The sequence below is a fragment of the Elgaria multicarinata genome, chromosome 2 (assembly GCF_023053635.1).
Source record: "Elgaria multicarinata webbii isolate HBS135686 ecotype San Diego chromosome 2, rElgMul1.1.pri, whole genome shotgun sequence".
Taxonomy (NCBI): domain Eukaryota; kingdom Metazoa; phylum Chordata; class Lepidosauria; order Squamata; family Anguidae; genus Elgaria; species Elgaria multicarinata.
The window spans coordinates 174,888,343-174,911,893 of NC_086172.1; the positions used below are offsets into that span (position 1 = coordinate 174,888,343).

At 50.7% G+C, this 23,551-nt stretch overlaps 2 protein-coding genes across 2 annotated transcripts in view; one reads left to right on the forward strand and one right to left on the reverse strand.

The window, feature by feature from the left end:
* Positions 1–9,770, forward strand: part of LOC134391917 (uncharacterized) — a 24,408-nt gene extending 14,638 nt beyond the window's left edge. The window contains exons 2-15 of the mRNA XM_063115840.1: positions 2,524–2,575; positions 3,309–3,446; positions 3,670–3,732; positions 4,356–4,531; positions 4,770–4,895; positions 5,004–5,121; positions 5,757–5,894; positions 6,416–6,562; positions 6,770–6,916; positions 7,123–7,242; positions 7,352–7,460; positions 7,788–7,850; positions 8,186–8,377; positions 8,850–9,770. Of these exons, the coding sequence (XP_062971910.1) occupies positions 3,721–3,732; positions 4,356–4,531; positions 4,770–4,895; positions 5,004–5,121; positions 5,757–5,894; positions 6,416–6,562; positions 6,770–6,916; positions 7,123–7,242; positions 7,352–7,460; positions 7,788–7,850; positions 8,186–8,370 (1,341 nt within the window). The 5' untranslated portion in view covers positions 2,524–2,575; positions 3,309–3,446; positions 3,670–3,720 and the 3' untranslated portion in view covers positions 8,371–8,377; positions 8,850–9,770. The remainder of the gene's footprint in view (positions 1–2,523; positions 2,576–3,308; positions 3,447–3,669; positions 3,733–4,355; positions 4,532–4,769; positions 4,896–5,003; positions 5,122–5,756; positions 5,895–6,415; positions 6,563–6,769; positions 6,917–7,122; positions 7,243–7,351; positions 7,461–7,787; positions 7,851–8,185; positions 8,378–8,849) is intronic.
* Positions 1–23,551, reverse strand: part of JKAMP (JNK1/MAPK8 associated membrane protein) — a 405,493-nt gene that overhangs the window by 354,441 nt on the left and 27,501 nt on the right. The gene's annotated exons all lie outside the window — the stretch shown is intronic.

Genomic DNA, 23,551 nt, shown 5'->3' on the forward strand with positions numbered 1-23,551 from the left:
ACCTGGGAGTGCAGGCCTGAAAACCAGCTTTGGGAGACCTGGGAGTGCAGGCCCGAAAACCAGCTTTGGGAGACCTAGGAGTGCAGGCCGGAAAACCAGCTTTGGAAGACCTGGGAGTGCAGGCCGGAAAACCAGCTTTGGGAGACCTGGGAGTGCAGGCCCGAAAACCAGCTTTGGGAGACCTAAGATTGCAGGCCTGAAAACCAGCTTTGGGAGACTTAAGAGTGCAGGCCATGAAAACCAGCTTTGGGAGACCTGGGAGTGCAGGCTCGAAAACCAGCTTTGGAAGACCTAGGAGTGCAGGCCTGAAAACCAGCTTTGGAAGACCTAGGAGTGCAGGCCGGAAAACCAGCTTTGGAAGACCTAGGAGTGCAGGCCGGAAAACCAGCTTTGGGAGACCTGGGAGTGCAGGCCCGAAAACCAGCTTTGGGAGACCTAAGATTGCAGGCCTGAAAACCAGCTTTGGGAGACCTAGGAGTGCAGGCCTGAAAACCAGCTTTGGGAGACATAGGAGTGGAGGCCCGAAAACCAGCTTTGGGAGAGAAGGTTGTTCCAGTGTCTCTTGGCTATGTTCTGGGCTGCTCGTGAGCCCTTGTCTTAACTCTGGGAGAGGCTGCAGCTGGGGCTTTGGAGTATCAGCTGGGACCACACAAAGGAGCTGAAAGTCAGACAATGAATCAGGCAGACAAGGTTCAAAGGGAAGCAGTCAGTGGGGTGCAGCCCAGAAATAGGGGTTTCGGCACCTTCTCTGAGAGTGTTAGAGTTGCACCCGAGGAAGCCTCCTCAGATGAGGAGGAGGCAAACTTACAAGAAGTAGAGGGTGTTTCCTCCCCCACAGCCGGACCAGAGACCAGTGCACAGTTGGTAGGGAGTCATTCCATGGAGGAGAATGCAGGTCCCGTGGAGGAGCCACGGGCCAGTCAGTTGCTTCCTCTGCCTGTTGCTCCTGAGGCTGAGTCAGAGACGGAGGTGGTTCGACCACCCAGCCCCCGCGAAAGGAGACGAAGGAGAAGGGCAGAACAAATGCAGGTGGTGAGGCGAAGTATGCGCCTGCAGAACAGGCAGGGAAAAGACGCTGAACTGTAGGAGGGGGTTGGGTCAAAAGGTGGAGGAATGAGGCACAGCTGGGATCTGGGTGGGGTCATGCTGGCAGGGTTTGAAAAGGGAGAACCTGACCGCTGGTCTGGTGTATCAAACACCTTTCGTTCTTCCTGTGCTACTGTACCCTGACGCCTTGCCTTGTGACGGTGATTCTGGATTGCTGACCTGGACCGGCTTGATTGACTCCGCTTGAACATGTATCCCTGGGACTCTGGACGACTGACTCAGCTATTGATTTAGGACTGGACTGGACTTCGCTTACTCCTGGCTCCTTGACGCCCACACCCTCTGTTTTGGTGCTTCAACCCGGACCGGTAGGCTTACGCTGCAGAACGTGCCTCTGGCTAAGAACTCTTGGACTCTTGTTTAAAAGACTGGGCTGTTCTTAAAACAGCAGCAGCTCCCTCCTGCATTCTTGGCCAGAGATTTATGGCCGGGTAATTGACCATAAAACCCTAAAGCAATAAAACTATTTAGAGGAACGCTTGACTAGCGGCTGGTCACTGAAAGAGAGAAAAGGAGAGCTCCCTGACCCTTCTCTTCTTTCTCCTGTGGCAGCAGAGAAGCCTCCTTCTCTAGGGTGACCCTATGAAAAAGAGGACAGGGCTCCCATATCTTCAACAGTTGTATACAAAAGGGTATTTAGGCAGGTGTCATTTGTATGCGTGCAGCACCTGGCGAAATTCCCTGGCCTCCTACCTTTCCTTCTCTTTATCAGTCTAGCATTTCTCTGACTTACGGTTGTTAAGCTCTTTTAGTTCCTGGGTGGGGCTGTCCATTTCTTCCCTGTTCCCACTGGGTCTCGGACACTCAGATAGGGGATGAAGAACTCCCAACGGGGGACCCAAGCACCTTCCCCCAGAGGTTCCAGGGGGATCCAGGGGCGGGAGGAGAACACTTCAGAGGGGACTTGGTTCACCCTCCCCATGCTGCAACTGGAGGCCACCCAGAGGAGCTGACTGAGCACAGCCCAAAGGGAGTCTGTCTTCACACTCCGATTGGCCTACCTGTGGAACTCACTGCCACAAGACGGGATGGCCATTACCTTTAAAAGGAAGGAGGCGCATCCATGGTGGGACTGGGCAAGCTCCGCCCTTCTCCATACCAAGCAGGTGTCGGGACGAACCCAGGGGGTGGGGTGGGGTGGCCGTGGGATGTTGCCTTTGCTCCTTCCTTGGGGGCTTCCCAGTTCTCAGAAGCATCCGGAAGGCCACCGTAGAAGACGGTGGATCTTGGGTCCCATCCAGCCAGGCTCTTTGGAGCTCCTGAGGGTCATTTCCCGCCCAGCTTCGAAATCCAGGCCCCTCCCTCCCTCCCTCCCTGCCTGCCCCAAGTGCTCTGCCTTTCCTTGGGGTCTGTCTAGCAATGGCTGCCTTTCCCAAGGCTGGAGCTGCCTAACCAAGCGTTCTCCTTTCCTCTCAGGGACCAGGAGGACCAACTGCTGACGCCCAGCTGCTTACCACCGCTGGATGAGGTGAGGCGTGACACTCCCGGGGGAACATTGGGGGCTTCCTTTGACCCCACCACCTCTCTTACCCAGCCCCATTCCACTCACTGGCAACCACATCTCCGGGACAGATGTGACGTTGGCCAATCCGGGTGTCCCAACGTCAGTCCCTGCGCCTGGCTGGCCGTAGGAAGGCTCTCGGTTGGTCAGGCCTGCCTGGGGGAAGTGCAGGGAGCCTGGCCTCCTGGCCTCGGCTGGGGATCCACGAGGGGGGACCCCTGGCCCTGGCTTAGGCCCAAGGCGTCTCCTGAGCCATCACTGCTCCATGACAACATCGCCACCCGTGGAAGGATGCTTCTCTGGCCCGGTTTGCGACGTTGCCGAGGTTCTGAACCGGGTTTGCAAACGCCAATGCACAACAGGGACGTGGCCACAGGGGCTTCGTTGGAGCCTGCAGTATGAATCCGTGTTCAGCTCTTCATCTGATGGCCCCACAAGGACTTCAGACATGCTGCTGTTTCCTGAGGTCGAGAGAGGGCCGGCTTTCTTATCTTGAGTAGCGCTCATTCTAACGCTCCTTGCAAGAGGGCTGTCGATGTGAGCTGGCTCTGCGTGGCGTGACAGGGCGCTTCAGGTGGAGCAGGCCCTGAGGCTGGCTTCGCCTGCCCCCTTGCCCCTCCATGGCCATCTCCCCATCCTTTTCCAAGTTGGCTTCCCTGATCCCCAAGATGGAGCATTCACATGTTCTTTGGATTTCCAGACGGACCACGTGGACCAGCAGGAGGCCGAAGAGGCAAGGACGGGGGACAAGGGATGCCTGGGATTGCAGCTCCCTCGGGTGTCCCCGGAAGACGCCACCCTGAGCCCCAGCTGCCTAGGGCCATTCAACCTGGCAGAGGTAAGGCATGAAAGCCCAGCGAGGAGTGGTAGGACTTCCTTCCTCTCCACCGCCTCTCCTGCCCACCTTTTCCCGCTCCCGGAACATCCTCTCCTGGCTGGACGTGGAGATGGCCAATGGTCCTGTTGGGATTCGGGCACATCTGTGGGAAATCTCAAACATCATTTCCTCACTGAAACATCCACACTGACCCCTCACATTTTCTTGGGGTTTGGGTTTGCAGAAGGAGGCGGCCCAGGAGAGGAAGGATGACATTTCATTCTTCCTGAAAACCATGGAAAACCAGGTAGGCAGCTCTGAACATACGTCAACGGGGACGCCCAGAGCGCCCCCTCCCCTCCCCAGTGCCCCTTTCTCCCAGCACCCTCTGGGCCCAGCCCCTTTCAAAGGGTTTCCTGGCCTAAACATGTGAATCCATGACACCGACATGCGGCCCCCGCTGAAGAGAACCCTTCCTTGGCCCCAGGGGCCGTTTTCTCTCGAGGCCTCGCCTGCCTGCAGCTCCAGGCCCCTCCCCTCACGTCGCCCCACAGGTTTCAGCGGACCTAAGGGGAGTTCCCCCGCAAGAGCACCCAGGGCAGGGATTTCCCATTGGCATCATCCAGCAGCCATCTTACGTCGCCTCTGCTTGGATGTAGGAGCCGCCTGGGACAATGCTGGCAGAGATGTTCAGAAACCTTTGGAGTTTTGCTTCCATGCAGCCTTTCAGCCCTTAAGTCCCCTCGCTGTTTGCAAAGGCTCTGGGTGGCCAGCCTGCCTTCAGCAACATTTGGGGACAGGACAACCGTGGGGGGGGTGCAGAGTCCAACCCCTGAGGGTCAACAGATCCCAGACTGGGGAGGAGGGCGGTGGGGAAATCCCCATTCCCAGGAGCCCTGGTGACGAGTCCCAATCTCTTCCTCTCCTCAGGCAGAAGCCACGAGGACCATCGGCAGGATCATCCAGTCCACGGATGACGTCACGGCGCTGGAGGCCCGGTTCCCGGAACTTCTGCTGGCCTTGGTGAATAACATCATGCAAGCTGTCGGCCTGCAGAGGACGTCCAAGGGATCCGAGAGCCAAGACATCGGCTCCCTGCCTCCTAAGTAAGTCACAGCACAGGGAAATCGGGGGCAGAAGGGGCCTGGTCTCCCCACGCTTCAGTGGGCAAGGGAAAGGCCCCCTGGCCCCACGTCCCCCTGCAGTGGAGATGTTTGGGGCAGGGAGGCGTCCTCTGGGCACGAGGGCCCTTCTCCCCAGACATGCCATTTCCTGGCTGAAAAGGCCCCCTTCGCCCGGGCAAGCGGTGCCTCGGTGACTCTGGCCTCCCCCTCTCCTCTGCAGAGAAACGGCGGCCATCATCCGGATGCTGCTGAAGCGGGCAGCAGCACACGTGGCGGTGGACCTGGTCTGCTGGTACATCTTGCGCCGCCCTAAGACCTGCCTGCACGGAGTGGCCGTCCTGGTGAGGTAAGAGGGAGCGTGGAGCCTTTTGTCTGAGGGGGCCCGGAGGTCAGCCCCTCCCGCTCTCCGCGAGGACGTTCCCTCGCAGTCAGCCGAGGCTCTTGTGTGTTGCAGGGCCCTCCTCGCAGCATCGCCCTCCACGCAGCAGGGCCTCCAGGAACACCTGAGGTCCCTCATGGAGAGAGAAGAACCCACGGAGCATTCGGTGGCAGCGGTGGCCTTCTTTGTCGAGGTAGGAGCAGCCGTCGCCCGCGAGAGAGACTGGGCAGGGCTTGTACTGGAGAGGCCGGGGGCCCCAAGCCAGCCTTTTCCAGAGGGCCACAGGGGCCCAGACAGGGCTTCTGCTGCAGCTGGAGACGGAGGAGTGCAGGGCGGGAATCCAGCTGGGTGAGTGTTTAGGGAGCGGAGGTTGTGCCAGTCTCTCTCGGCTCGTTTCAACACTGGCAGGGGCTGCTGCTGGGCCCTAATCTGGGCATAGGAGGATCAGAGAGGATCACCCAAAGAGGCTGGAAGTCAGGCCAGGAATCAGGCAGGCGAGGGTCCAAGGATTAGAGGGGCAGAAGCAGTCTGTGGGACAGGGCCCAGAAAACGGGGTTCCCGCACCTCCCCTTGTGGGAGCAGAGCCTCCTCCTCCTCCTCCTCCTCCTGGAGAGGCCTGGTTCCTGGGCGAGGCTGGCCGTTCCTCCTGTGCTCCCGCTGGGGTTTGGTCAAGGGGGTGGAGGGGACACCCACAGCCCCGGCAGGGGCAAAGCGACGTGCAGCGTGGCGGAGGTGAGCTGATGCGCTCAGGGCTGGAGCACCCAGGCCATCGCCTCTTGGTGGGGCTCCAGGTATTGATGCGGTTTCTCCTGGCTCCCTCCGTTTCAGCTGCTGCTCAACGACACGTGCCCTGTCTCCCTGGAGAAGACCTGGCCGCTCCTCGCAGGCTGGCTGGCGCACCCCAGTCAGGCCGCCTTCCAGCTGAGCAGGAAGGGCCTTCTCCACCTCTACGTCAGCTGTAAGAGGGTAAGTGGCAGCAGCCACACACGAGCCCAGGAGTGGCTCTCGCCCTTCCTACTGAGGAACTGCCACTCTTCGTTCACCCACGGTTAAGGGGCCCCCTACGTGGCACCCACACCCACACCCACACTTTCCCAGCGGTTCCTCTGTCTCCGTCTGCTGGCTTTATTTCCGGGCAGTAACCAAAGTAGCAGGATGGCGGACCGGGCCCTGGGTTCGACAGCTCCTGTCGCATCCAGGGTATTGCAGCCGAGGGAGGGGTTTCTTGATGCTTCCCTCTCCGTAGCCAGCTCATGGTGGGATCAGGCATGATCCTTTCCGTTTTATTGCACTTTTCCAGCGGAACTTTGTCCCTGAAATTACTCGCTGTTCTTACCCCTGTGGTATCCCAGCGGGTGGCTGGAAGTTCCAGGGAGGACTCTTGGGTCAGAGCGAATGCAGGGCTTTCCTCACAAGGGAGTCATCTGATCTCACCCAGAGGGCAACCTCTTAGGAGATAGGACAGGATCCTCCTTCTCTCCCCGTAGAAGAAGAGGCCCGAGGATTTCATCCAGGGCATACTTGGGTCCTCTGACGGAGACGCCACCTTGGCGGCCCTGGACTTTGCCCAGCAGCTGTGGCGCCACCTCCCTGAGCAAGAACAGGTGCCTCTGAACGCTCCGCTGGCTGCCCAGGTCTGCCTTCTTTTCCACCACATGAGTATTGCACGCCAGCCCTCGAGGGACGCTCCGTCCAGCACAGAAGCTGGGGCAGGCGTGACCGACGGAGACTCAGCCCCGGGCCCCGTCACTCGGATTCTCATCGGTTGGGGAAGAGGGCATCTCCGTGGTGACAGAGGTGAGGAAACGATTCTGACGTTCCTCTTTGTTCCTTCTTCGTAGGAGTCGGCTCAGGTCCGAAAGGCAGCCCTACATTACTACCGGGTTCTTCTGCAGCACCAGGAACCTCATGAGGAGAGGAGGCGGAAGGTCACAGACCTCATAGGGGTGCTGATGCATGTGGAGGACGAGGACGAGGCCATGGCAGAGGTGAGGCCCCTCCGTGCCCCTCCAAAGGGCTTCTGGCTTCCCCACGGCAAACGTCCTCCGTGGCTCTTGCGGCTATTCACCCATGGATGCCATTCCGGCACTCCTGGGGATCTCAGCTCTTAGTCTCTCTGCAGGAGCCCTTCCCTGCCTGGAGATCTCTTTTTCCGCCTTCTAGTATCTCATTGTCTGCTTCTATTCCTTCGAAGGCAGCGAAGGACATCGCCCGGCGCCTGACGGAGGACCTGCAGCGGGACCTGCCCTGGCACGTTCTGGCGAGGGAAACCTTCAGCCTGCAGGAGCTGCTGCACAAGATCTCAAAGCGACTGGTAAGAGCCCTTCTCTGTCCCGCTCAGGCAAGAGCGGGGGGGGGGGGGGCGGGGAGGGGGGACGACTTCCCAGAGGGTTCAGCGTTTGCGCTTCTCCGTGTCATCCTAGTTACGGTACCACACGCCGAGGTGTGTGCTGGAGAGCGAGGTGTACGACATCATGACCTACTTCCGCAGCAAGCAGGCTTCAGTGAGGAGGACGGCTGCCATGTTCCTGGGTAAGGAAGCACAATCTCTGGGTCTCCCTTCGTGGACAGCCCCAGGTCAAAGGGCGACCTCTGGCCCAGCCTTGGAGGATGTGGGGCACCCAGGAGAGGCCTGGCTCTTTCGGCGTTTGATGGAGCGCCTGATCCTGGCTGGGCAGGACCACCTGTGCAGTTTCCTCCAAGGCCCAGTGCAAGATACGAGCCCCTGGAGGTGTTGCTCAGGCTGCCTCGGGGCTCCCGGGAGTCAGAGGCGACTGGGTTCCCTCTGCGAGCGGATGGGATGCAGACCGTGGACGTAGACAGCTCAGGTCTCCTATGGCTCCCTCTGTGTCTCTCCAGGTCACCTGATGCACAAGGATGGCAGCGTCATCATTGAATGCGTCATCGACGCCTATCATGCTTGTAAGTGAGGAGCTGCGGGTGTCACTTCTCCCGGGCGGAAAACTGTAGGGTGCTCAGCCCACGTTCCTCCCTTTCCTTCCACTTCCCTCCCTGGGCGGATGGCGGTGCGGAAGACTGCAGGGGACGGGTGCTCTCGCTGGCTGGGCATTTTGTGGCGCATGGGTTGGTGTTCCCAGTAGGACTGCCACCTCTCAGGGCGGAAGGGGGGCCCAAGGTGTCCCTCCGGCCGCTTCTGAGGCCCGGCCCTTTGACGTTGTGCGCTTCAGGGCCCAGAGAGGGTCCCCTCGGTGTCACTGGGCCTGGCTGTGAGCTGCCTTTCTCGTGCATCCCCGCAGTTGTCGACCTCCTGATCCGCAACAAGGACCCTGCCATCAGGAGAGTCGGCTACCGGACAGGAGACATCCTGCGGAAGAACTTCGCTCTCCACTCCCGCCACGGTGTGCGGGCCGCCGTCCGGCGCTTCGTTGCGGGATGTAGGCGGACGAGGTACCCGCCAGAGTACCACGATCTCCCTGCCTGATGGAATGGTAATTGGAGCAGGATGGCTGAGGGCCTGGTGGGTTGCAGGAGCCCTCCCTCTGACAGGGCTTCGGGGCCCTTGCGGTGGCTGGATTCTGCTGGGCTCCACCAGTCCGGGGCTGCTCATCCATGAGGTGGTTCTATGAGGAGGCCGAAGCACCGAGGAACACGGAGCTTTTCCCAAGCGGATGCTGCCTTTGGGATGTTTCCTCTGGCAGAAGACAGACCAGAGGAGGCGGGGCGGAGGGGTGGAGTTTTAGGGAAGGCTGGATTCCCTTCCGGTCAGGATGCCATAGCGAGAGATGCTTATTTCTTGTGGACGTTTCGCGTGAGGAGCAGGCTGGGAATCCACAAACCCCCTAAAGATTGCTGTTACTTCGCTTAGCGGCTGGGAAGAGTCCTCCTCTCCCTGTCTTCATGTCCCTGGGAAAGGCTGGCACAGCCCCAAATCTCTCCTCTCTCTGTGTGTGTGTTTTTCAGGAATGAGATCTCCTGGACTTCTGGCTCGGAACACCACCTGGGAGCCATGCCGCAGCCCACCAGGGAAGTGACATGAGGCCGAACAGCGAGGGGGAACCTGGCTCCTCCCCCTGAGCCCATGCAGCCCCACCCCTAGTCTCAGGAGGTCCCTCCCCTGCACAGGAGGGGCTGTGGGGCCGCAAGGGAAGAGGAAGGAAGGTCATCTCCCCTCACCTCCATCTGCTGGGGGGTGGAGTGCCCCCTTTTTACTCCTGAACCCCCTTCCCCTGCTCCCAAACGGCCTCCGGGCCACCGCCCCTGCCCCCTTCCGCGCCGGGATGTGCTGCTCCTCCTCCCCTCCCTCTCCGGCAGCCAAACCCTGCATCCCCCTTCGTTCCCTGCCGCCTTCCCCAGGCAGCGTCAGCCGCAGAGCAGCCCCTTAAGCAGAGAGGCCCCTGGGAGCCCAAGAGGCTAGTGGGCGAAGGAGGAGGAGGAGGAGGAGGAGGAGGAGGTCAGGTACAGGGCAGGAGCCCTTGCTGAATGCAGGTGGATTTATTAGGAATCCTTTTGGACTGTCTGTGCAAGCGGATCTCTGTCGGAAGTCCCCACGGGAGTAGCTCTCTGGCTCCCTGGTGTGGCCTTGAAGCTCCAAAATCCCCTACTCCCGTGGGGACTTCTACACGAGACGGGGTTGGTCAGGGAGCTCCTCCCGCCCTGGCTCCGCCCTCCCCTCTCCACAACTCTAAGGTTGGGGTCCCCATTGGGAGGGGGGCTTTCCTCTGCTTCCTGCCTCCCCAAAAGCCCAACGGTCCTGGCCCGGAGGCAACTCAGAGACGTTCCTTTGCCTGCTACGGTGGGGGCCAGGGCCAGGCCCTCGCTGCGTTGTGTGCTCTCCCCCACTCAGGAGGAGATGCACCAGGGAAGAAGATTCTCCCAGCTGCATCTGGGCCCCACCACCACCATCAATCCCCAAGCGAACCGAGCTGAACGTGGCTTCGGCTGCCCGAGTGGGAAGGGGGGAGGAGCAGAGCCGATGAGACTGACGCGGTTTTTGGTCCTGCAGGTGCCCCTTGCCCTGGAGCCTCCTGGGACATCGAGGGAGGAAGAAGAGGCGGTCTGGAGGATCGGGCCCAGGAAAGAAGAGGCCGTGCCGTTTGGCCCTGCTCCGCGTCTCCTCCCTCAGGCCCGTTTCCAGCCTGGCAGCCTCCGGCCAGCCCTTAGTGCAGTGTGGGAGGTTCCGGCCGCCAGTTTCCATCTGGGGCCGCGTAGGAATTTCCCCCCCTCCAAGACCCACGATTCCTAGGGACCAGCACGGGTGAGAGCAGGAGCTAGGAACGGCTGATCATTGGGTAACCCTTTAAATTGTCATGAATAAACTTTGTCTCCTCGTTGCTGGGTTCTGGATGCAAATCCCCTTAGGAAGCTTTTCATTTGCATCTTTTAGCTGTCGTCCCGAACAGATAGAATTCAGTGGAAATGTTGAGAATGATTCCTAAACCGTCACCAGAGAGTTACCTGGGCCCAGTGAGCAGCCCAGCAGCCATCTCCTAATCTGATCAGTCTCCAAAGAGCCCCAGGTGCAACGACTTCCAGCAGTCTCGTCTGGAGAGCAGTGGTGAGAAGGGGGGCTTGAGCTGATGCCTTGGAGCCCTCTGAGTCCTCATTGCCAGCTTCAGAGAACAGGAGAGGAGGGCAGACGGAGAAGAGGTGTGTGTTGGTGTGTGTGTGTGTGGGATTTAGTTCTGAATGTTTGGTTGCTTGGTTGTTATATTAAATTTTTCTATACTTGTACATTTTTCTGTACCTGTACTTGTACATTTTTGTGAACCTCCCAGAGAGCTTTGGCTATTGGGCGGAATAAAAATGTAATAAATAAAATAAAATAAAATAAACTGCTTCATTTGTTCAGTGGTTGCAGTATGCTGAATCTGTGAGTATGGATATGAGAAAGGTGATGGGGAAAGTGTTTTAAATGTTAGGAAAGGATAGACTATGGTCATCCAGTGAAGAATTTGCAGTCTGCAAAGATTATTTGAGGGAACGGGAGACTGTACCACACAGAGTATAGCAAAAGCTTCAAAGTACACGAAAGCTACAAAAGTGGAAATGAGTGAAGTTAATTTCAGATACATTGTTCTTTATTCCAGTGATTTTAACATTAAGATGTTATGTAGAACAGTTTTGACTTAATTGTGTGCTGTGAAATCAGACATGTGACCAAGGCCATGTTTGGATGGGCACGCCCCTTTGGGGGCTGGGCATGTTCGTGGGCATGCCCCCTTGGGGGCTGGAAATGTCCTCCTTTTTATTTTCCAAAATATGGTCACCCTAATCCAGAAGCCTTTGCAGGCAGCCATGGTTTGCCAGCCTCCAGGCCATACAGTCACCTGTGGGTGAGGTGAGTTGGTCTCACAGGTAACCTTTATCCTCCCGCTGGGGCCACAAAACCCTCAGCAGGAGGCCTCAGGCATCACCTGACAACATCAGGTGAGAATATTTGCTCACCATCTCTGACACCCCTAAGAGTGTCTGCCCCTACCAGCCACAGGAGGATGCAGGAGGATGGCAAGCCTATTGCTTGGGCCTTCCTCCCACCTGTGGTGAATTACTTCTCGCAGGCTCCTTTGCAGATCAGCCAGGAACAAGTCATTGCCTAATTCAGACAAATGGACTCCCATCCTAAGACTCCCTCCACGTCTGAGAGATCTCAGGGTGTAAAATAATCTCATCATTGTATCTAGAAATACCCAGGGCTATTTCCCTGTTCACCTTCTTGCATGCCCGATCCAGGGCCCCCAGGCTGTAGCCATCCCTCCAGACCACTCTGGGAATCAGGCAGGACCACAACGATGTTGGCAAACTGGCTGAGTCCGAGCTGCGATCTACTGCTTGACCTGGCAGCCCGCCATTCAGTCCAGAACACCATTCTGAGCCCACAAATGAGCACACACACGGGTTCCTGTACATTCCGGTGATCTAAGAGGAACAAGATAAACCCGAGAACTCAAACTATAATGTAAACTGCAATCGAAACCCACCTGCCCATTGCTCAGACTTCATATGGAGCGAAGTCAAGAGAGGCAGCCATGGAAATGGACCCAATGTGGAAAGAATGTGTCCCAACGCAAAGGCTCCCAGGCCCAAGCTTGTAAGTCAGCTCTGTAACATGCTTTGGAATTAGTCAGCTATATATTTTTAAACTTCATTTCCCCTCAGTTCAGATAAAATTGAGTCGTATGGGGATAGAGCCCACAAGGAATCCCACCGACCTTCAACAGTGATGTTTACATCTTCTCCCCATACCTGCCTTATGGCATTAGTGACTCCCATTGATATCTCTGTGAGGATTTTGTATATTTATGAGACAGACCTTTTGAGTTGGGATTAATTTCCGTCAGTAGGTGTTCAAACTTGGGCCAGATCTACACTAAGCAGGATATAACGTTTTGAAAACGTTTTGAAGACTGTCTAGGGAGTGTGTCCTGGGCCTCAACAGTTGTCACTACTGTTATAAACCGTTTTAAAGCAGTAGTGTAGATCCTGCCTTGGTTAGAGATTGTACCACCTGTGCTTTCAATGGAAGAATCGAGGTAAAATGTGTAACTGTGCAGGGAACTGCACTGGCTGCCTATTCGCTACCAGGCCAGGTTTAAGGTTCTTCTACTAGTGTACAAAGCCCTAAACATCTTGGGACCAGGATACCCGAGAGCGCCTTCTCCCCTACCAACGTGCCCGGTCGCTGAGGTCATCCAAGGGCATGCTCCTGGTGGTTCCACATGGACCCATCCTCCGATTGGAGTACACCAGGGGAAGAGCCTTTGGTGTGGTGGCCCCCCTCCTATGTAATTCCCTGCCTCTGGAGGTCAGGCAGGCGACAACTTTGTATTCCTTTTGGGACCTCCTGAAAACATTGTTCCAGGAAGCCTTTCTTTAATGACCACCCATGGTTCACTTTTCATTTGGCTTCTTTTAAAAATCTATTTTAAGGTGATTTATTCTGTTTTTATTTTATTTTATCTTGTCCACCTCTCTGAAATTTTGAATGGGGAGCGGTATATAAATATTGTAAACAAATAAATCATTTGGGCTAATTGGAACTGGCTGGTTTTAATTTCCCGTAATTGTTCTTTTAATTGAGGTCCACTTTTTTGTGTGTGTGTGGTCATTCAACAGATCTTTCACTGGGTACAAGCCCTGAGCCTCCCATACCTGAAACTCTGTAAATTTATCAGCATTAAAAAAAAATAAGGAAGGCCATCAGAGGTGAAGGATGAAGAGCTTATCTAAGGTAGATGTCACTAATACTTTGCATTTTGCTTTTTTAAAAAAAATATTTTGATGCATTTTTATTTTGTTTTCATTTTATTTTATCTTGTATACCGCTCTGAAATTTTGAATGGGGAGCAGTATATAAATATTGTAAATAAATAAATAATGATAATATTATTTGTTCAGAGGAGGGCAACCAGGATGATCAGGGGTCTGGAAACAAAGCCCTATGAAGAGAGACTGAAAGAACTGGGCATGTTTAGCCTGGAGAAGAGAAGATGGAGGGGAGACATGATAGCACTCTTCAAATACTTGAAAGGTTGTTACACAGAGGAGGGCCAGGATCTCTTCTCGATCCTCCCAGAGTGCAGGACACGGAATAACGGGCTCAAGTTAAAGGAAGCCAGATTCCAGCTGGACATCAGGAAAAACTTCTTGACTGTTAGAGCGGTACGACAATGGAATCAGTTACCTAGGGAGGTTGTGGGCTCTCCCACACTAGAGGCAGCTGGACAACCCTCTGTCAGGGATGCTTTAGGGTGGATTCCTGCATTGAGCAGGGGGTTGGACTCGATGGCCTTGTAGGCCCCTTCCAACTCTGCTATTCTATGATTCTATGATTCTATTTAATACTACATCCCTTGTGGCATTTTACCTAGTACAGACTACTTGAGAACTTAGAAATACATTTGAGCTAAATGGATAAACCTCTTGACAAACCCAGGAAGGAAAAATACAGGTATCTGCTCCCATAATGTGAATCTCTGATATCTCCCCTGCTCTCTCAAAGGCTTTAGGACCAACACAAAATTATGTTTCATCATAAAAGGTACATCAGATCTGGCAATTTCATATCTTCGCCTCTAGATGACAGTATAAGCTCAGATAACAGACAATATCCTATAATAAGAGCTGGTTCATCATACTTGAGAATATATATGTATTTAAATTTTCAGGTGAGTAGCTGACCGATTTACTACTTGTGACTCCATGGCCAAGTCCATCCATTTAATTATTACAGTCAACAGATCAAAAATAAAAGCCAAACAGAACACAATAATCCCAGATGCAAAGTATTGTGAGATAGGTACCATCAGCTCAAATACACGTATATACAAAATAAGAAATTACCTGGGGGAATCCTCCCAAAACATCATTCCAGCATCAGATAGTACATTGTTTCATTGTTCGCACTGCACAGACAAAAATGTGGCCACAGCTAATGGCACCCATGAGATTTTGTCTGTCGGCAAGTATTTAACATAAAATTAAGTTGAACTTCCTGATATATATTATATTGTATTTAGTGTTGTTCCCTGCCTCAATCCAGAGGGAGAGGCGAGATAATAATAATAATAATAATAATAATAATAATAATAATAATAATAATATATTAATTTATTTATTTGTTACCCGCCTCTCCCTCTTGGATCAAGGTGGGGTACAGCACAAATGTAAACACCATAAAACACAACTAATTAAAATGTTTAAAACTAATATATTATTAAAAGGCATCTTAAAATTCAACTGGATAGGTGTGCCCAAAGAGATCAGTCCTTATGGCTTTCTTAAATTCCGGAAGACTGCTAAGTTGATGAATCTCTCCCGGCAAGCCATTCCACAAACTGGGAGCGGCAGAAGAAAAGGTCCTCTGGGTAATACCCATCAGCCTAACTTTGACTGACTAGTGTAAACCCTTCCCAGAGGACCTGAGTGTGCAGGGCAGATTGTATGGGAGAAGGCGATCCTGCAGTTAACCTGGACCCAAACCGTGTAGGGCTTTAAAGGTAATAACCAACACTTTGTACTTTGCCCGGAAACTAATTGGCAGCCAGTGAAGAGATTTTAAGACTGGTGTAATGTGGTCACTGCCACGACACAGGCTCTGAACACCAGGCCCGGCCGCAGACACTCCCTGCTCAAGCCAAGCACCACCGCTTGATACGCCTGAGGCGAGGGACAAACACCGCCTTTCTCCAAACTATGTGGAGAAAGGGGTTAAATGGAGAAGGATTTCAATATATAAAATAAAACACTGTGAGTTATATGTGCTGAGGTGAATTATTGTCAGAATGGGTGTTAAATGGATAAACTTCAGATGATAAATGCCAAACAGACACGTGGGATTTTTGTGGTAGTTGAAACAAAATAATTAAAATTTATTTTAAAAGTTCACAAGCTTTGTTTCAAAATAAAACATTTAAAACCCTTTTTGAAACCTCTCATCCAATCCTTTCACCCATTCACGTACACGCTTTCCTGTCACCCACACATTCACTCTTGGATTTTATGATCAGTATTGTTTATTTTACACAAACTGTCCATCTGCATACCCCACTCAAAAGACTCCACTCTCTATACTGAACCTCAAACTCTCCAGTACCCAAGTACTCTACACACAGAGAGCTCAAGCACTAAAGGCTAAAGACTCTAAGAGGACCTAAAAGTCTCTCACAATCCCCTCAGTCATCCCCTTATATATCCTCCTCCCTCCTCCTCAGACATTCTAACTCCGCCCACTCAGGCCAACATTCTAAGCACCACAGACTTACCAATTGCAGACATACACTAGGGAACTGACTTGTGGGGTATAACGCCACAGTCACCCCTAATTAACATGGCCAGAAAGGGACAATCGTTTGCTGACCAGCATAGCAGTTACAAAATAGAAGAACCTGTTTCATAGATTCCACCGGCTAGTTATATATTTAAAGGATTTTTATCCTGATCTTTAGCCCAAAAAGGCTCCCAGAGCAGATGACCATCAATCAGCAAAGAAGACAGCCCCTGCCCTCAGGCTTACAATCTAAAAAGACATGACATACAAGGAAAAAGGGATGGAGAAGGAAAAGGGGGGAAAAAGTAGACTGTGAGCATGGCTAGTGGAATGGCTGGATTTCCTCTCATTTCCTGGGGTGGGAAGCAATCAAACTGGAGCAAGCCCTGATTTTCTTTTTGTCAACTATTGTCTTCCTCGTTCCTTCTTTCCCAGAGTGCAGTTTATTTATAGGGCTGTGTACGGACGCCATGATCCGCTCCAGATCCCAATCCACTCCTTTCAGATCGGGTCTGCTCCACTTCAGGTTGATCCGCCTCCGCTCCGCTGCGGATACAGATCCGGAGCTCCGTTTCCCCCCCATAGACTTGCATTGCAAATGTAAAACGCCTATAACTTTTTTAGCTTTCAAGTTAGAAACATGAAAATGGGCACCAGGATAGCTTCTAAATAGATCCTTAGTCATGGCCACTTTGAAGGAAATGGGATCATCCCTTGATTTTTGGAGATTTTTAAAAAGTTTCCCCCCCCATTTACAGAAATGCAGCTATCTCTATTATTTTTTAAGCTACACACATGTGAGTGGGCACCATGATAGCTTCCACATAGGACCTTAGGCATGGCCACTTTGAAGGAAATCAGATCATGCTCTGATTTTTAGCGATTTTTTAACGATTTAACCCTCAACCATTTCCCCAATTTACAAAATTTACAATTTATCTCCATCATTTTTCAAGATAGAGGCATGTAACTGGGCACTGTGATAGCTTCTAAATAGATCCTTATTCATGCCGATTTTGAAGGAAATCAGATCATCCCTTGATTTTTGGGGATTTAAAAAAAGATTTTTCCCCATTTACAGAAATGCAGTTATCTCCGTTATTTTTTAAGCTACACGCATATAACTGGGCATCATGATAGCTTCCACATAGGACCTTAGGCATGGCCACTTTGAAGGAAATCAGATCATGCCTGACTTTTAGCGATTTTTTAACAATTTAATCCTCAACCATTCCCCTGATTTACAAAACTGCATTCATCTCCGTCATTTTTGTAATTTTGCATTGCTGCTGTTTTTATCTAGTTGAGCTTTTATATTGTATTTTATATTATGGTTTTATACTGTTGTTTTATACTTTGAATGGTTTTAATTTTTGTGAACCGCCCAGAGAGCTCCGGCTATTGGGCGGTATAGAAATGTAATAAATAAATAAATAAATAAATAAAATTTCAAGATACAGTCATGTAACTGGGCACCATGATAGCTTCTAAATAGATCCTTAGTTGTGCTGATTTTGAAGCAAATTGGATCATCCCCTGATTTTTAGGAATTTTTTAAAGTTAAACCTCAACCACAATATCCTTCAGAAATAAAGGAGATAGTGAAATTTATTATTTATTTATTTATTTATTTATTACATTTCTATACCGCCCAATAGCCGAAGCTCTCTGGGCGGTTCACAAAAGATGAAAGTGCATCTCAGGACAATATTAGCACTTCGAAGGGAACACAGTGGGGGTCCCGTCTGTCAGCCTCTTCTTGGTTTCTGGTGACCAATCACCAGTCACCTTCCACGAAGACCATCCCTTGGATCGCCCCCAAACCGCCCAGAGAGCTTTGGCTATGGGACGGTATACAAATGCAATAAATAAATAAATAAATAAAGCGAGGTCAGATGGCAGAAGAGCCGTACTGACCTCGATCCCACCAAAAAAATCAGGGCAAGTCCACGACGTTTTCAAAGCACAGCTTTGCAGGAAAGCTCCACTGTAGCTGCAACTCTGCGGCTGCATCATATAACTGACGCAACGCAGATTCGCAGCCATTGCAGGGCTTTGGCCATGAACAGACAGCCCCTAGATAGTTTTTTTAAGGAAATAAGGTGATATATAAATATTAATAATAAAAATGTTAATAATAGCAAATTTATTTATTATATTTCGCCCCATCGCCAAAGCTTTCTGTATTTAATAGTAAATATGCAAACATGCCCAACGTATTTTCCAATGTTTCCATTTTTATCACGGAAGGGGTTGCACAGTAACTGTGATTTAGGAAATGATGTTTTGCGGCTACAGTATTATTGCAGACCAAGTGGGTGCCGGGTTGAAACGTAGGTGGCGCCGTGCACTCAAAAAAGTACCCCTAGCCAAAGAACTCTTATTTATTTATTTGAATAGTGCCACATCCATGGTGCTTCACAGAGCAAAGTAAACGATAGGTTTCCTGCCCGCACAGAGTTTACTATCAATACGTAGGTAGTTGAGAGAGGGTAGGAAGACAACAGCAAAGAGGAGGGAGGAAGTGGTAATTGGATCAAGGAATGAATGCAGCAAAATCCAATTTCAAGTAATTTGGTTTAGTTTGGGATGAGGACTAAAGGCAGGAGCAACTTTTCCCTGGCCTGGGAAAACTTTACTCGGAACCTCAGAACCAAGCCCATACCACGTTTATGAAAACATATATAGTATAAACCCATAAATTCTGCATATAGATCCTCTGGCTCTGCTGATTTATTTAATTGCCACATTTGTATTGACACCTTTCTGCCAAAGAACTCAGGGCAGTTTACATTTTATAATAGCAGCTTGCAATCTAAGAGACGTGAGACAAAAGGAGAAAGGAACAGGGAGGGTAGAGGAAAACTATCAGGTTGAGATACTATCATTTTCATATTGTTGTTTAAAGAACTGACATAATGAACCAATGGTATAGGGGAACTGTCAAATGGGAATCGGTCCCAGCCCAGTCAATGAATGGGGCCTCATTGCCACTGCAAATGTCTCTACCAAAATTGCTTCAGGCTACTGAATTCTAGGGGAGTGCTTCACCTAGGTCCCAAACCCTGAATCTGAGTTGAAGCGGGCTGATTCGGTCTGCCTCAGCCTGATTTGGAAGTATAGCTTCCAAATCACGTGAGGTACTGGTTCCTCTCTATTCGGCCCTGGTTAGGCCTCATCTAGAGTATTGCGTCCAGTTCTGGGCTCCACAATTCAAGAAGGACGCAGACAAGCTGGAGCGGGTTCAGAAGAGGGCAACGAGGATGATCAGAGGTCTAGAAACAAAGCCCTATGAAGAGAGACTGAAAGAACTGGGCATGTTTAGCCTGGAGAAGAGAAGATTGAGGGGAGACATGATAGCACTCTTCAAATACTTAAAAGGTTGTCACACAGAGGAGGGCCAGGATCTCTTCTCGATTCTCCCAGAGTGCAGGACACGGAATAACGGGCTCAAGTTAAAGGAAGCCAGATTCCGGCTGGACATCAGGAAAAACTTCCTGACTGTTAGAGCAGTGCGACAGTGGAATCAGCTACCTAGGGAGGTTGTGGGCTCTCCCACACTAGAGGCCTTCAAGAGGCAGCTGGACAGCCATCTGTCGGGGATGCTTTAGGGTGGATTCCTGCATTGAGCAGGGGGTTGGACTCGATGGCCTTGTAGGCCCCTTCCAACTCTGCAATTCTATGATTCTATGATTCTATGAAGCAGATGAAACACTTCAACCCGATGACCAGCCGCTGCCACCCCCCACCCCCCCGGTGGGATTTTCCCGAAGCCTCCATGCTCACCAATGAGCTGCCTATCCTCCGTGGCTATTTCTGACCGTTGTAGTTTACAACGGTAGATCTAAAGCAGGCTAGAGCTACTCTCATGGAGGATGGGTGGCTTGCCAGCATGCACAAAAGGTTCAGGTAACTCCCATGGAAGAGGAAGGGGGTGGGCAGGAGGGGAGGGGTGTCCCTATGGACTCCAAATCAGCCTTGCACCTGGCTTTCCCAGGTGCTCCTGGGTGCCCAGGAAACCACAACACTCAGCCTGCTTCAGATTCGGAACCAAGGCAGTATCGAGGAAGCTCCGAATCAGCCTGTGGGTCAACTGGTGGGGGTGGGGTTTATGCACAGCTCCACTGGATTCTATGCCAAGTGTCAAATCCTGCACTCCACTTGCGTGCTCTCGGAATACACGGCAGCACATCAGTGATATCTATGCCCTTGTGGATATGGCTTCTCAGGTTTTACACCCTACCGGGCTAAGAAAACTGGCACTAGGGTTTGAAATGCCAATTATGTCCTTGATTTATGCATTTGCTTCCAGATTCCTTGTGGGATTTGACTGGCTCCTTTCCAAGTGGTTTCTCCTCCCTCTTTTTTTCTCGATATGTTTTATTATAAAAGCCGCTGGATAAAGCTGTGCTATTATTTGTGACAAATCGGCATTTCGTCAGTACACCATAGATTTATGGCAGGAGGAAGGAAAAAGCCGGTTTCTTTCCGTGATGAAAAACAACGCGATAAAAGCTGTACAGAGCGGGAGGTGCCCTTGCAGATGATGATAGCATGTATTGGACCTGCAAACTTCCTTGAGTCACCAGTCACAAGCACATGACCAATGCCTCGTGCAGAAACAGCCTGAGCCCTTTTAAACTTCGCCTGACTGATGTCATTGCCAACCAACTTGTGCATTCATATCATCTGCACCGCTTTGGTGATACTTTCATGTACAATACATATTTTATCAGTAGTGCAGGACACGGAATAACGGGCTCAAGTTAAAGGAAGCTAGATTCCAGCTGGACATCAGGAAAAACTTCCTGACTGTTAGAGCAGTACAACAATGGAATCAGTTACCTAGGGAGGTTGTGGGCTCTCCCACACTAGAGGCCTTCAAGAGGCAGCTGGACAAGCATCTGTCGGGGATGCTTTAGGGTGGATTCCTGCATTGAGCAGGGGGTTGGACTCAATGGCCTTGTAGGCCCCTTCCAACTCTGCTATTCTATGATTCTATGATTCTATGTGTCAGTGCCTGAGTGGGCAGTTTGCAGAGAAATCGGCACATGAGGCCTGTGGTGTCCTTTAGGAGTGTTGAACAAGTGTAGTACATCTTCCCACTGCAGAGGGATTACTCCCTATACATCATTTAATTCTCAATTCGAAAAGTTGAAATCCCGTGTAAGGCGCCTTTATGCCACTCTCAGGGTTAGCAAGGAATTGCTATGTGCCAGGACCTCAGCGGGTGCTTGTCCTGAGGCTCAGCTTGGCCCATCAAGCGCTCGACAGCCACCCGCCCACCCACTGAAATTTCACACTTCCCCTTCCTGCATCAATGGCAGCCACCATTGACACAGGAAGGGGAGGTGTGTGATTTCGGTGGGTGGGTGACTGCCAGGTGCTTCCCAGGGCCTTGCACGAGCTCAGGCGGTGGGCCTTGCTTGTGTCAGGAGTGCCCAACTGGACCCGGGGGGTGTCCGACGTGTGTGTGGGTGTTCGATGAACTCCCAGACCCAGACGGCTGCTCGTGGAATCCCTAGTCAGGACCAGGCCTGGACTTAAAATTGAGTAAGAGAAAATGGAGAGTGTAGAGAAATGACGAAGTTTGAGAAACTAATTGATAAAAAAGAAATGGATAAGGGACAAAATACAGTGACAAAAGGTTTAATGAGTCAATTGTACAATATATTAAATGAGAAAGGTTTGTTGGATAGTGTAGGAAAATCGGTTTGGGAGACAGATTTGAAGATACAGATAGGACAGCAGAGTTGGGAAGGACTATGGAGACAGAGAGTGTTGAGAAATATGTCAGTAAGAATAAAGGAGAATTATTATAAAATTTTATGGAGGTGGTACCTAGCTCCGGTTAGATTAAACAAGATCAATGATTGTTGGAGGGGCTGTGGTGAAAAAGGAACGTATTTACATATGTGGTGGGATTGTAAATATGTGCAAAAGCTGTGGAAGATGGTGTTTTTAGAGATTGTTGGAGATACACCAAGAGTTGCACTACTCTCACTGCAAGAAGATTTTAAATGTAGTAAAGAAATTAAGGAATTGATAACGAATTTACTGACAGCTGCAAGGTTAATCGTAGCTAGGAACTGGAAGATTCAAGGTGATTATTGTACTGAAGAATGGTATAAAGAAGTGTGGGATATTGCTATTAATGACAAATTGACATGTAATATTAAAGTGAAAAGAGGTATAGTAAAAACGAATGATTTTGAGGGAATTTGGAAAAAGTTCCTAGTATTTGTGTTTTCTAAGGGAAGTGGGAAACCACCAGCAGAAGAAACTATGAGTTTTTGGAAACAGGATTGAGATCCCGAGGGGGGGGGGCACTTTTATGTTGAGTATGATTATGTCTAATAGATTAAGCGTGAATATATGATATCAATGTTATTTTGTGGTTATGTATTATGTTCTTCTTTTTTTTGTCAATTGTATTGTTGTAGGTAAAAATCAATAAAAATTTATTAAAAAAAAAAAAAAAGGACCAGGCCTGGAATATATCTGCCTCTCTAAGGCCTTAGCTAGACCTACCTTTTACCACACAATGGAGGAGTGAAGATCTCACGTTGTGATCAACGCGAAATCCCTCCTCCTTTTACTCGTAAGGTGCGATGACTTCAGGAAGAGAGGCGTCGCGCCCGCCATTTTTATTTTCTTAAAGCGACGGCAGTGCATGAATGCTCATGCGCTGAAGGTAAGTGTTTTTTTGAATTAAATTTGGTTTCCTCGCTCCCCCCCTAATCTCGATCTGCGCAACGCGGTAACGGGCCACACGTTCTGCGGTCTCGGGTTCAGCCCAGGACCGCGGGAAAAGCGGGCCCAAAGGGGAGGGCTCTAACCCGGGGCAAGGGAGGGATGATCCCTCCCTGATCCCGGGATCCCCTGTGTGTCATGTGGTTCGCCCCGGGATATAGCCTGGTCTAGCTAAGGCCTAAGATAGAGTTAAGTAGAATAGCTGATTTTCGAAAGACCATGTTTATCAGGATCTGTCTCCTACATGTCCAAAGGTTTCTTCTGTACTAAACATACAGTGTGCTTCTGCCAGTTTCACGTGTTGTGAAAAATTTCTGCATATTTGCACCTCAGACCTGAAATGCTCTCTGACTCTCCAGTTCTGGATCCTATTTGTACATGAACTCAATCTCTACTTCAGGGCTAGGGTGTACTTGTGTCACTCTCACGGGGTTGCCAGAAATTCCGACATGACAGGGTGTTGTGCTTGGAACTGTGCCATTCTATTCCAAATGTAGCAAAATATAGTCAAAGATGGATGGACAGAAAAACAGAAAGCAAACAAATAGGGCCTATTCTTTTTATGGCTGTCCAGGGCATGATTTATTTTATGTACTTGTCTAAAATCTCTACTTCTCAGGATCTACCACTTGCACACAAACTCCACTTTAGAAGATCATCAGTGCCATTTTGCTTTTATTTTGCTTCTTCTCCTCCCACCCTTTATAAATACAGCTACACCACACCGGGGAATCTCAGCCCATTCCTAACCACCCTTGGAAATAAGAGCTTTATCACACCAGCGTTATACTGTGCAATCACTGCGAACTGCGTGCAAAGGACTCTGAAGTTTTCCAGCTTATAATCTGCTTTTATTGTGAAGTACTCCCAGGCATCCTGCTTTAATTGTGCTTCTTAACCAAAAGAAGTGCAATATTTTGCTACTAGTTTTTGAGCGCATCATTTGTTGTTTTCCGAGCGGCCACCGGGGCGCAGGAGCAGGATTTGAAGAAAAATTAAACAAATGCTTACATCTGTGTAAGCTTTAAAGATAAAGACGTCAAAATTGGCACAGTAATAGATATTAAGGAGAGCTTTAAGCATACCAAATTTGAATTGGATTGGGTCATCCATTGATTTTTAATGATTTTTTTAACATTTCCCC